Below are 14330 nucleotides of genomic sequence, written 5' to 3'. Positions count from 1 at the left end.
GTAGTGTGTGGTCTCACTATTATCTAAACCTTGGATTTATTATATAATTGTAGTACTGCTGAAGCTGTACTACAAGAAATGGACAATATTAACATCCGACGGAATCGACGATCAGGAGAAGTGGAACGACTTCGAATGTGGACAGATACAGAATTTGTGAGTACATTAGCTGTAGTAATCTTTTCATTTTTTTTTTAATAATTGCAATGAATGAGGAATTTGAAGGGAGAATGAACAACAGTAGGATTTTTTGAATCAACAATTGTTCTTTTCAACTTAGTTTGGAATTTTATTGCTTGCTTTCTTCATTTCATTCTCTTCTTGCTGCAACCTTTCCTAAAAGACCCTTTATGCTTTTGCCAGATGAATCATCTTAAAGTGTACCTCTCTCACTGCTCTATTTTGAACATTTAATGGTTTCTGAATTATTCACTGAGTTAATTAAAAACACCTTGACCTTTGTAATCTGGCTTCAACTTTATTTTCTTACACATCATCGCCCAAATACAAACAAATCATTTTCCTCCATATATTTTACTCTTGCTAATATTTCTGGTTAGTGACTGATGTAATCCTACCACTTATTCAAGGTTCCTCACAAATGCTGCCTCCCTTCCACTCCTTAATAAGAGGAAGAATTTCTATTCTTTGGATTCTGGTGTACTCTTTACCTGTCTTTACAGCATTAAACTTGTTTTATTTTATAATTACCTTACTTGTCTTACTGCCTCCTATTAGGGTGCAGTTTGCTTGAGGGAGAAAGTATGTTTTTCATTTTTTGTAAGTTTTTTTTCCATTTTGTCCTTTACAAATTCAGGAATCTCCATCCTCATAAATCTGTGCCTTATAAATAGGTGCTCAGTAAATTTTTATCAAGCTGGCATATTTCATTGGGTTGATATTATTTATAGCAAAGAATAAATGCCGTGTTAATATCTGATGATTTCTCTCTTTAAAAGGAAAACATGGATATGTATTCAAGAGTGAAAAGGCGAAGAAAATCACTAAGAAGAAATAGTTATGGGATTCAGAATCATCATGAAGTTTCTACTGAGGGTGAAGAAGAAGGTTTGTAAAGCACCTTATGAAGTAAATACTAGAAAGTTTAGGTGGGAGGGAAGAAAAATATTATGTACAAATTATAGTTGTAAAATATTGCTAGGGAGGTGATTTTTGACTTTTGAGGTCTGTATTCTATAATTTGAAGTAATTTAAACTCAGTTGGTATTCTGGGTTTTCATTTCCTTCATTTGGGAAAATGCTTTTAACTACATTATAAATATTTATGTAATATATTAGTAATTCTTGGTTAGTGCTTGTGGGATCTAGTATTGGAAGTGGTATTTGCCATAAGTTAATTAGCTTGTTAGGTGAGGCCTCTTTAGTATTTAGACACCTTCTAACTGCAATGTTAATTTGCTCTCCAGAGCCTCCAAATTTTGTTATTTGGATTTCAGTTAGTTATAGACTGAGGAGTAAAAGGTGAAATTTAGAGAAAGTGGAACTGCTAATACTAGTGAAGTAGTCTGTATTGTTTAGTGAAGTAGTCTGTATTGTTCTTTACTGAGGCCTTTCTGAGTTTTGAATGAAGAACCCACACTGAATATTTTAGGCCTAAAACTGGGTACATGAAGAAAGCACATTGACTCCATGGATTATAATTGTTGAGCAGTGTACTATAGGGTTTAATTCCCCAGATATTGATTTTTGTAGAAATGAATTTCAGGAGACTTGATGTACTATTGATATAGATTAATAGTACTTTACAAGGGAATCTTCCTAGTTTCACTGTATGTGTAGCTTAGATGAAGAAGAATACATTTATTTCTCAAATTCTGTGTTTAATACATTAGCTGCTTTTGAAGAGTTGATATTTCTAATGAAGGTACCTTATTGAGCAAATATTATTGTTGTTACAGCTAGAACCTCTATATTGCTTCCTTTGGAGAAAAACAGTATAGGTGAGACAGATTTAAATGCGATTTTGCCTTTTCATTAACTGAATACATTTGTAGAGTTTCCAAAGTAAATATGCCATATATAGAATTTTTGCTCATATTGAATAATGTGTTATATGCAAGTTTTTTTTTTCAGTAAGTAATTTTTTGAAGGCTTAGAAAACTTATTTGGGCACAAATATTTTATAGTATTACTTAGATAAGTAATATTGATTTGCTGATTTTCTCTACAACCTAACAGTAAAAATTATTCAAAACTTGAAATAAACTTTAAGAGACATGAGTAAAATGTAAAGTCCTTTGGAGTTTTACTGTTCTACTTCACTCAGCATTATTGGCAAGTTTAAAAATTTTTCTATGCCTTAATTTGATTGTGTTGTATTAACAATTCTTGTGGTAACAAAGTTAATCATAAAGTATATTGCATTTGGGGATGATATGCCTATAAATTTTCTTTATGCTTTTTAAACTATAAATAGATGCTACATCATAACTATAACCAAACCATTTTTTTTAAAAAATAGGCTTTTAGAATTTATTGTACTTTATAATTCATTTAACTGTACGGATAGATGAATTATTGTGAGTTACCACTCATGTCAAGAACTAAACTATCATCAGTACCCTATAAGTCTGTTTTATACTTCCTTCCAGTTCCTGTCAGCATTTTCCTACCAAAGTGTGACTAACCCATGCTTAACTGTTGTCAACAGACCTATCAAATTATTATACTGCCAAAAAAATTTGTTCTGGCTATAATACCAGTGATTACCTTATAAGCCAATTTTTTTTTTTTGATTACCAAGAGGTATTTGAGTCCAAATCGTATTTGGTTTTAAATTGTGCTTTGACTGAGCTTTGCTGTAGTTTGGAAAAATTTTAAGTCATGTTCTATTGTTTTTTTGTGTTTAAAAGTTCCTATGTAAATTAAGAGGTCAAATATGATCACCTTGGTTTAATTTTTGCAGAAATCTGTATTGATCATTGGTAGGAAAAGCAGCTTTTTTTTTTTTTTTTACATTTACCCAGGTTGATTTTTAATTATATTGATTTATGCTATATAATAAAATGTTGACACTTTGAATGTAACCTGTGCAGAAATGGATAAAATGTAAATATTCACTTTTAGAGTGGGACCAATTCTTAAGGATTAAAATAGTGCCTTTTTTATTCCTTTTTGTGTGGGGAAAACTAGAATCTCAAGAGGAGGATGGAGATATAGAAGTTGAAGAGGCAGAAGGAGAAGAAAATGATAGACCATATAATTTAAGACAAAGAAAAACAGTGGATCGATACCAGGCACCTCCAATAGGTAGGTGACTCTAAATAACCTCTTTCCTTTTATAGTTACATAGTTTATACTGCTCCACTGCGTTTTTTTTTTAAAGAGAGAATGAGAGAGAGAGAGAGAGAGAATTATTCATTAATTTTTTTAGTATTTGGCGGAAACAAAATCTTTGTTTGTATGTGGTGCTGAGGATCGAACCCGGGCCGCACGCATGCCAGGCGAGCGCGCTACCACTTGAGCCACTGCTTTTTAAAAATACAGTATTTTACTAGGTGCAATGGTATGTTCCTGTAGTCCCAGTTAACTTAGGCAGCTGAGTTAGTTGGATCACTTGAGCCTCTTCAACACTAGCTTGGGCAATGCAACAAGACCTGTCTCCAAATAAATAAATAAATAAAATTTTCAGAATGGAATCTCTTATATGTTTTACATATCTTTTCCTATTTATATTTCCATGTACACATGCAACTGAGAGAACATTAAAGTACATGGTAGCAACATCGAATTACTTACAGCAAGTACATTTTATTTATAGAAGTGTAATATTTAATAACAAATTCTGCCCATGCTTTTGTATTATTTATAGTTTATTGAAGACTTTTATTCATAATAGTTATTTAGGGTAAGCATCTCCATGTCCTAAAAGACGTAATAACTTATCCATGGTCACAAAAGTGGTATACAGCTGCAGTTTTGCAATAGTAGGTTGTCTTGTTTTTTGGAGAATAGTTGAAAGTTTGTCTTAATACTGTTGAATCTAATAATATGTAATCAGTTTTGCAGGTACTATTTTGTTGCCCTTATTCCAGTTCTTGGGAAATTCCATAATTATCCATCCTCTAATTATTTTTATTTAAAAAAATTTTTTTTTTAGTTGTTGATGGACCTTTCTTTTTTATTTATTCATTTATATGTGGTGCTGAGATTCAAATCTAGTGCCTCATGCATGGTAGGCAAGCGGTCTACCACTGAGCCACAACCCCAGCCCTCCTTGTTTTTTTTTTTTTAACTGAGATGTAGCTAAGTTACACTTCCTCCTTTCCCTCACCCCCTTGACAACCACTTATATTCTTTCTGTCTGTGTAGATTTGCCTATATGTGACTTTTTGTCTTCTTGCACTTAGTATAATGTTTCCAAGATCTAGATTTTTTTACTCAAACTTTTATGGTCTAGCTGGGTACAGTGGTGCATGCCTGTAATCCCAGTGATTCAGGAGGCTGAAACTGGAGGATTGCAAGTATGAGGTGAGCCTCAGCAACTTAGTGAGATCCTGTCTCAAAAAATAAAAAAAGGGCTGGGGATCTAGCTCAGTGGGAAAGTGGCCCTGGTTTCAATTCCTAGTACAAAAAAAAAAAAAAAAAAATCTAGAACAGTGATTGGTGCTCTGGAAGGGGTATATCAGAGGCATCTCACTAGAATGTGCCCAAGTATGCAGACATCCCTCTATTCCACTGTCTCAGCCTTGTGACTAATAAGAGAGGTATGTTATGACAGACAGTTGGGAATCATTGTTCTAGATTATTATTTTTTTTAAAGAAAGCTTTATACTTCAGTATAAATGAAAAAATATATAGTTCATTTCACATATTTATAGAATATAATTAGTCAAGTTTTGTAATATGTATATTCCTGTGGAACTGTCACCATAATCAAGGTAATGGCCATGTTCATCACCCCCCTGAATTTCCTTATTCCTGTGTAATATATCCTTACCACTCCCTTTAAATAAACAAAACAAAACAAACAAAACTTTTGTGGTGCTGGGAATCGAACCAGGACCTCACAGGTGCTAGCTAAGCTCTGTATCACTGACCTACATTTCCAGCCCTACTCACCATTTTTTATTTTGCTTTCCCCTCTGCCAGTCTCTAGGCAGCTGCGTATCTGATCTGTTTTCTTTTTCTTTTTTTTTAATATTTTATTTTTTAGTTATTGGCAGACACAACATCTTTGTTTGTATGTGGTGCTGAGGATCGAACCCGGGCCGCACGCATGCCAGGCGAGCACGCTACCACTTGAACCACATCCCCAGCCCTCTGATCTATTTTCTGTTCCCTTAAATCAGTTTATATTTTCTCTCATTTTATATAAATGGAATCATGTAGTATATTCCATTTTTGCCTTACTTTTTCAATTCAGCATAATTATTGTAAGACATGTGTTGTTGCATGTAACAATAGTGAGTTTCTTTTCATTGCTGAGTAGATATTTTAGTGTATGGATAGCACTGTGTGTGTGTGTGTGTATTTGTGTGTGTGTGTGTGTGTGCTGCTGGGGATGGAATCCAGAGCTCCTCATATGCTAGGAAAGCACTTTACCACTGAGATACATCCTCAGTCCTTATCAGTTTTTTTTTTTTTTTTTTTGTGTGTGTGTGTGTGTGCAGAATGTGAGGTTGAACCCATGATCTGGCACATGCTAGGCAAATACTCTACAAGTTATACTGAGTTATATCCCCCAGACTTCTTAATGCATTATTTTATCCATTCTTTGGGTCCATTGGACCCAGGGAAGCTCTGTTACTGAACTGCATCTCCAGATCTTTGTATTTTTTATTTTGGGACAAGGTTTCCCTAAGTTTTGTAGGCTGGCCACAAACGTGTCCTGCCTCAGCTTCATGAGTTTTTGGGATTACAGGTATGGGATGCCATGCCGTGTTCCATTCATTTGTTGATGGACATTAGGATTGTTTCTAGTTTTGGGCTGTTACAAATAAAGTTGTTATGAACATTGTAGAAATTTGTTTTCATTTTTCTAATACTGAGGAGATAATGAGTGGATTTTGTGATTAGTGTGGTTTGTGTGTGTGTGTGTGTGTGTGTGTGTGCGTGTGCATGCGTGCATTCGCATGCACACTTGTGCTTATTTATATTATTTTAGTGCTACTGGGAATTGAACTTAGGGTGCTGTACCACTGAGCAACATCCCAGCCCTTTTTTTCACTTTTTATTTTATTTTTTTATATATATATATATATTTTTTTTTTTTAAAGAGAGAGAGAGAGAGAGAGAGAATTTTTTAATATTTATTTTTTAGTTTTCGGCGGACGCAATATCTTTTGTTTGTATGTGGTGCTGAGGATTGAACCCGGGCCGCACGCATGCCAGGCAAGCACGCTACCGCTTGAGCTACATCCCCAGTCCCAGTTTTTATTTTTGAGACAGGATTTCACTAAAGTTGCCCAGGCTGGCTTTGAACTTGTGATTCTTTCTGCTTTAACCTAACAAGCTACTGCACCCAGCTTTTTAAGTTTAACTTTCTAAGAAATAGCTAAACTATTTTCCAAGGTGTTTGTGCCGTTTTTCATTAATAGTATATGCTCTATTTGTTAAAGATTTTAATTTATGTGAAACTTCTCAAGCAGAATCAAATCTCCTCTTGGAGAAGAGGTGAGTAGGTGGGATAGATGAGATCTTATATGAATAGTACCAAAGCATTACCACACCGTGGAAAACACACTCTTTTTTTTTTTTTTTAAAGAGAGAGGAGAGGGAGAGAGAGAGAGGGAGGGGGGGAGAGAGAGAGAGAGAGAGAGAGAGAATTTATTTATTTTTAGTTTTAGTTTTTCGGCGGACACATCTTTGTTTGTACGTGGTGCTGAGGATCGAACCCGGGCCGCACGCATGCCAGGCGAGCGCGCTACCGCTTGAGCCACATCCCCAGCCCCGAAAACACACTCTTAAAATTGTTAAACTATGTGCAAGTCATCAGGATGGCACAAAACAAAGGTTAATGCTTCTTGGGCACGTAGCTTGGAGGGCTTGCCCGAGTGTGTAATTAATTGACTTTATTTGTGTTACATGACTGGTGACTTCATTGAAATCTTCACAATTCAGTTTTAGCTCTGGATTACTTCAGTTGACCTTTGTGAAGGTTCTGTCTGCATGGAGTTGTTTTAACCTGTTGGGGTTTTTGTTTTTTTTTCCACTATTTAAAGTAAAATTTACTAAGAAGAAAGGTGTGTTCATGCTAAGGGGGTTAGTGTTGGTTTCGCTTCTTTTAGTCAGGATTTCTGAACATTGAGATATGCTGAATCTGGAGCTTTTAATTCTAAAATCCTTATTAAAAGCCTCTCATTGACCCCCCCCCCCCCAAAAAAAAAATAGTATATGCTCTATATGTGTGCCAGCATTTGGTATGGTCAGTCTATTTAATTAATGTAATAGGGATTGTAATTTTAGTTTGCATTTCCCTAATGATGTTGAACATATTTTTATGTGCTTATTTGACAATGGTATACCTTTTTTTTTTCTTTCTTTGGTGGTGCTAGAGATCGAACCTAGGGCCTTGTGCATTTGAGGCAAGCACTCTACCAACTGAGATATATCCCCAGCCAGACAATGGTATATCTTTGATAAAATATATGTTTAAATCTCTTGGACATTTTTTCAGTTGGGTTGTTTTTTATTATTAATTTTTGAGATTTCTAATTGTGTCCGAAATACCTGACAAGAACAATTTAGAAACTGGACGTGGTGGCACAGGTTTATAATTTCAGCAACTCTTAATCCCAGTGACTTGGAGGCTGAGGCAGAAGGATCACAAGTTCAAAGCCAGCCCCAGCACCTAAGACCTTGTCTCAGAAATAAAACATAAAAAGGACTGGGGCTGTCGCTCAGTGATAAAGTACCCCTCAGTTGAATCCCTGGTACCCAAAACAAAACAAAACACAGCTTAAATGAGGAAAAGTTTATTTTGGCTCATGGTTCCAGAGATGCTCCATTGTTGTGGATCTGAGGTGAGGCAGAACATCATGGAGGAAGAGCATGCTGCTCTGCTCATTGGTAGCTAGGAAGCTGGGGTGGGGGGTGGCTCAGGGAAGATGGTGATTTTTAGGGCACTCTTGCAGTGACCTATCTTCTGTAGTCATACCTCACCTGACTACAGATAGCACCTTGCACAAAAATCCTTTCAAATTATCACTCCATCAACTGGATTAATTCACTGAATAGATTACAGCTCTCATAATCTAATCATTGCACCTTTGAATATTCCTTCATTAACACAGGAGCTTTGGGGGATTCCTCTTAGCTAAACCATAATACTTGAATATTCTGGGTATTATGTTTTTAACAGATGATTTGCAAATTTTTTTCCCAGCCTTTGACTTGGCTAGTCTCTAAATAATGATCTTTGAAGAATAGAAATCTCTAATTTTTAAAAAAAAATATTTGTATTAGTTATTGATGGACCTTTATTTATTTGTTTATTTATTTATATGTAGTGCTGAGAATCGAACCCAATGCCTCACATGTGCTAGGCAAGCGCTCTACCACTGAGCTGCAACCCCATCCCAAAATTTCTAATTTTGATGAACTTTAACTTTTTTTATTTTGTTCTTTTTAGGTATACATGACAGTAGAGTACATTTTGACATATTATACATACATGGAGTATAATTTCCTGTTCTTGTGGTTGTACATGATGTGGAGTTACACTAGTTGTGTATTCATGTATGAACATACGAAAGTTATGTTCGATTCATTCTACTGTCTTTCCTATTTCCATCCCCCCTTCATTCCCCTTTGTCTAATCCAGAAGGTCTATTCTTCCCATTCCACCCCCTCCTTGTTTTTTTTTTTAGATATTTATTTTTTAGTTTTCTGCGGACATATCTTTGTTTGTATGTGGTGCTGAGGATCGAACCTGGGCCGCACGCATGCCAGGCGAGCATGCTACCGCTTGAGCCACATCCCCAGCCCCCTTTTTTTGTTTTTTAAAAAAAGAGAGAGAGGCAGAGAGAGAGAGAGAGAACTTTAACATTTTATTTTTCAGTTATTGGCAGACACAACATCTTTGTTTGTACATGGTGCTGAGGATCGAACCCGTGCCGCGCGCATGCCACGTGAGCATGCTACCGCTTGAGCCACATCCCCAGCCCCCACCCCCTCCTTATTGTGAGCCAACATTTGCATATAAGAGAGTACATTTGACCTTTGGTTTTTTGGGTTTGGCATATTTCATTTAGCATGATAGTTTCTAGTTCCATCCATTTACTGGTAAATGCCATAATTTCATTCTTCTTTATGGCTGAAAAATATTCCGTGTGTGTGTATATACATATATACATATATACATGTATACACACAAATACACACACACACATATTTTCTTCATCCATTCATTTGTTGAGGGGCACGTAGGTTGGTTCCATAGCTTAGCTGTTGTGAATTGTGAATTCAGCTGCTATAAACATTGATGTGGTATCACTGCAGTATGCTGATTTTTAAGTCCTTTGGGTATATATTGAAGAGTGACATAACACGGTCAAATGGTGGTTCCATTCCAAGTTTTTGAGGAATTTCTATACTGCTTTCCAGGGTGGTTGCACCAATTTGCAGTCCCAGTAGCAATGTATGAGTGAACCTTTCCCCCATATCCTTGCCAACATTTATTGTTGTTTGTATTCTTGATAATTGCCATTCGGTGTAGTTTTAATTTGCGTTTCTCTAATTACTAGAGATGTTGAACATTTTTTCATGTATTTGTATTTATTCTTCTGTGAAGGGCCTGTTCAGTTCCTTTGCCCATTAATTGATTGGGTTATTTGTTTTTTTTTGGTGGTAAGTTTTTTGAGTTCTTTGTATATCCTGGAGATTAATCTCTGAGGTGCAGGTGGCAATGATTTTCTCCTATTCTTCATTTCAACTTACTAAAAAGAGTGTTTTTTTAAAAAAATCATTTTATTATTATTTTTTAAATTGACAGATAAATTTTATGTATTTATTGAATCCCAAAAAAACAAATGCCGAATGTTTTCTTTGATATAAGGAAGCTGATTCATAGTGGGATAGGGAGCGGGAGAATGGGAGGAACAGACTAACTCTAGATGGGGCAGAGGGGTGGGAGAGGAAGGGAGGGGGCATGTGATGGTGGAATGTGATGATCATTATTATCCAAAATACAGGTATGAAGACATGAATTGATGTGAATATACTATGTATACAACCAGAGATATGAAAAATTGTGCTCTATGTGTGTAATAAGAATTGTAATGCATTCCACTATTATATATAAATAAAAAAAGAAGCAAACTGTAGTAGTATGTTTTGATTTCTTGCTTTAAAGAAAACAACAGTTTTTTTGAATTTTACAAATACTTGCATATATTTATGAGATGCAATGTATTGTTTCTACATATGTAAATATATTGTAGTTTATTCAAATGAGGGTAATTATATTCATAACCTCAAGCATCCATAACTTCCTTGTGGTGAGAGCACCCAAATGTTCCTTTAGCTATTTTGAAATTCACAATACATTAATTATAATCTCTTTGTCATCCAACAAACAGGAGAACCTATTCCTGTTATCCAACGTAGTTTTGTCCCTTGTCTACCTACCTCACTCACAACTTTTCTGGTAGCCGTATTTTCTGGTAGTCATATTCCATGACTTCTTTTTTAAATTCTACATATAAGCAAGATCCCATGGTCCTTGTTTCTCTGTGCTTGGCTTATTTTACTCAGGATAGTATCTTCCAATTCATCCATATTGTTGAAAATGATGGAATTTTCTGACTAAAATACATTTAAAAACAACTTATAGCTAAGGAAAAATATTTATAAAAATAAGTTTATGATAAAAATGCAGTATACCAAAATAAGTGAGACATAATTAAATCATTATATATTGACAGTTTTATAGGTTTCAGTATTTACATAGTTCAATGCTAGAGTCCTTGTCTAGAGTACCTCTTAAGAATGTGGTTTTGATCCCTGGCACCATGATTAAAAAACAAAACAAAACTTATAAACTTGTATTTTTATATAGAATTCAGGGCCTGGGGATATGTATAGGTCAATAGTATAGTGCTTACCTGTTATGTGTTTGTTTGAGAATGTTGCTTGGTACAATATTCTTGGCTGGCAGTTTTTCTCTTCAGCACATTGAATCCCACTCTCTTGGTCTGTAAAATTTCTGCTGAGAATCTGTTGCTCAGTGTACCAGAAAGTCTATTATATGTTATTTGCTTCTTTTTTTTCTTGCTGCCTTCGGAGTCTTCCCTTTTCTTTGATCTTTGACAGTTTGATTATAATATATCTCGGGGTAGTTTTCTTTGCATTGAATCTGAAGAAAATATTTGACCCCCCCCATACCTGGATATTTATATCTTTCTCCATATTTGGAAAGTTTTCTGCTATTATTTTTAAAAATATGCTTTCTGCTCCTTTATCTTTTTCTTACTTACCTTACTCTCTCTTGAATGTCAATGACTTTGTACATTTGCTCTTTCAGTGCTGTCCAATGAGTCTTGTAAGCATTTTTTATTCTTTTCATTACTTTTCTTTTTTCTCCTCTTAGTGTATATTTTCAAATAACCTATCTTCAAATTCACAGATTTTTTTCAACGTGATGAGTTCTGTTTTGATGCTATTCCTTTTTTTTTTTTGGTGGTACTGGGGATTGAACCCAGGGCCTTATGTGTGCAAGGCAAGCACTCTACCAACTGAGCTATATTCCCAGTCTGCATTTTTTCATTTGTTCATTGCATTTTCCAGCTCTAGAATGTGTGACTTTTTTTTTCAATGATTTGTAAAAACAACATTTTTTAGTTTTTGTTGGATCTTTATTTTATTTATTTGTATATGGTGTTGAGAATCGAACCCAGTGCCTCACGCATGCTAGGGAAGTACTCGTCCACTGAGCTACAACCCCAGCCCCAATGTGTGACTTTTAAAAAATTAATTTAATCTGTTCAATTTCTTTTTCTGGTCACTTACTGTTCTCTTAATTTTTATTTAAAAATTTTTTTTTGTTATAGTTGGACACAATACCTTTATTTCACTTATTCAATTTTATGTGGTGCTGAGGATCGAACCCAGGATCTCGCAGTGCTAGGCGAGTGCTCTACCACTGAGCCAAAACCCCAGCCCTTGCTGTTCTCTTTATTGAATTATTATTATTTTTTAATTTTCTTGGTTTGATTAGTTCCCTTAAAACCACTCTTTTGATGTTTTGTCAGGCAGTTTACGCATCTCTTTTATCTTTAGAGTCAGGCTCTGGCACTTTATTTTGTCCATTTGCTGGTGTCATGTTTCTCTAATTTTTCTTGATCCTTGTGGTTGTACATTGATGTGTGTATATTGAAATAGGTACTTTTGGAAATCACAACAGACTGGCTATTCATGGCACCATCTTTTAACTGTAAACTTGTCCAAAGATTCTGGGTTGGCAATGTGGGGTGTTTCCTATTCCCATGGCTGCTGCAGTTGTTGCAGTGCCAGCAGGTATCTTAAGCTGCAGACTGTAGCTCAGTGTTGGCCTGGAATACCAAGCATGTAGGCTGGGGCAGTGCACACAAAGCCCATGGCTGCTGAGGTTCTCACAGCAATGGACCATGTTGAAAGCCACAGCCACTGAGACCTTCTTTTCACTGTGGATTACTTAGAGAGTCAGGCTGCCATAATTCACTGACAATGTCATGTGCTAGATCTTGAGTCTGTTTCACAGTGGCTATAAATTCCCATCTGGTTTTGAGGTAGGTGCATAGGCTAAGTTCATATGAACTAGCGTGAACTTCACTGTGGCATGCCTGGTATTGGGGACAAAAACAAAATCCTAGGTTCACTTTGCTGTCCTTCCTCCAAGTGGATGGCATCTCTCTTCATGCTGTGCTGCCCGGGGTTGAGGGAGATGTGATATGGGTGATATAAAACCTTCCTTTGTACCTTTCTAGTATACATTTTCTTACTAACTAGGTACTGTGATCTCTAACCTGGTTTCCTAATCTCTTATGAAGATGTGTTTATGTGTGAATAGTTCAAATTGATGTTTCTGTTGGAAATGGAAATAGCTCTATTTTGCTCCTTCCTTCACACACACACACACACACACATTTATTTGTTTCTTTGTAGTTGTAGTTGGACACAATAACTTTATTTTATTTATTTATATGTGGTGCTGACGCTCGAACCCAGGGCCTTGCACGTGCAAGGTGAGCGCTCTACCCCTGAGCCATAACCCCAGCCCCCCTAAAATTTTTTAATGGATTAATTTTTTGGTGTTGTATCTTAGAAATCTTTGTATAATCCAGTGACAATTACTGATTTATTTGGTGCTGGGGATTGAACCCAAGGGTCCTCTACCACTGAGCCACATACCCAGCCCTTTTTATTTTTTTATTTTGAGACAGGATCTCACTAAATTGCTTAGAGCCTTGCTGAGTTGCTGAGATTGACCTTGAACTTGTAATCCTCCTGCCCCAGATGTGTGGTCACTGCACTTGGCAATCACAATTATTTAAACTAAAGTCTATTTAGAATGTTTATTTGCAATTTCATGGTATTAACACAAAGCATTTATTTTTGTATGCCTCCAGATTTTGAAGTTGAAAACTCATAACTAGGTCCTCTTCAGAATGTTAATAGAAGTAATTTATGTTCTTTGAATACATTAACTTATTACATTTATTATTAGTTATTTCTATCTTATCCTATGTTTTTCTTTTAGTGCCAGCTCATCAGAAGAAGAGGGAAAACACACTGTTTGATATTCACAGATCTCCAGCAAGAAGAAGCCATATCAGGTAACTTTTGTTTTTGAAAATGGGAAATATTTGTACCTTTCAGTGAGAGAATGAGATGCTAATGCCCGCTTTAACTTATTTTTTTAAATGTTTTTTAGTTGTTAACAGACCTTTTTATTTTTATTTATTTATATGTAATGCTGAGTATTGAACCCAGTGCCTTACACATGCCAGGCAAGTGCTCTACCCCTAGACTAAAACCCCAGCCCTAACTTATCTTTTTTAAAAAGAAATTTTTTAGTTGTAGGTGGACACGATACCTTTCTTTTACTTATTTATTTTTATGTGGTGCTGAGGATCGAACCCAGTGCCTCGCATGTGTTAGGCAGGTGCTCTACCACTGAGCTATAGCCCCAGTCCCTTAACTTAAGTTTCTGGTTGTTTTTCTTATTTGAGTTATCCTCTGGAGTCATTTCTTAAAATCTGTACAACTTTGCCTCCACCAACCTCCTTATGTGCTGTTATTGACACATTACTACATTTCTCTACATAATAGGCCCAACATATGCACATGTGCACACACACACACACACACAGGCACACAGGCACACAGAT

The 14330-nt window shown here is 35.7% G+C and overlaps 1 protein-coding gene across 8 annotated transcripts in view; it reads left to right on the top strand.

Moving 5' to 3' along the window:
- Positions 1-14330, top strand: part of Atad2b (ATPase family AAA domain containing 2B) — a 141157-nt gene that overhangs the window by 29726 nt on the left and 97101 nt on the right. For 5 of the 8 annotated variants that reach the window (XM_071601369.1, XM_071601373.1, XM_071601368.1 and 2 more), the window contains exons 5-9: positions 54-156; positions 960-1068; positions 1920-1961; positions 3154-3270; positions 13700-13775. In XM_071601369.1, coding sequence (XP_071457470.1) covers positions 54-156; positions 960-1068; positions 1920-1961; positions 3154-3270; positions 13700-13775 — 447 coding nt within the window. The remainder of the gene's footprint in view (positions 1-53; positions 157-959; positions 1069-1919; positions 1962-3153; positions 3271-13699; positions 13776-14330) is intronic. The other 3 variants (XM_071601371.1, XM_027937784.3, XM_027937783.2) reach the window with 1 other exon arrangement.

The sequence above is a fragment of the Marmota flaviventris genome, chromosome 14 (assembly GCF_047511675.1).
Source record: "Marmota flaviventris isolate mMarFla1 chromosome 14, mMarFla1.hap1, whole genome shotgun sequence".
NCBI lineage: Eukaryota > Metazoa > Chordata > Mammalia > Rodentia > Sciuridae > Marmota > Marmota flaviventris.
This window is presented reverse-complemented; position numbering and strand designations above follow the sequence as displayed.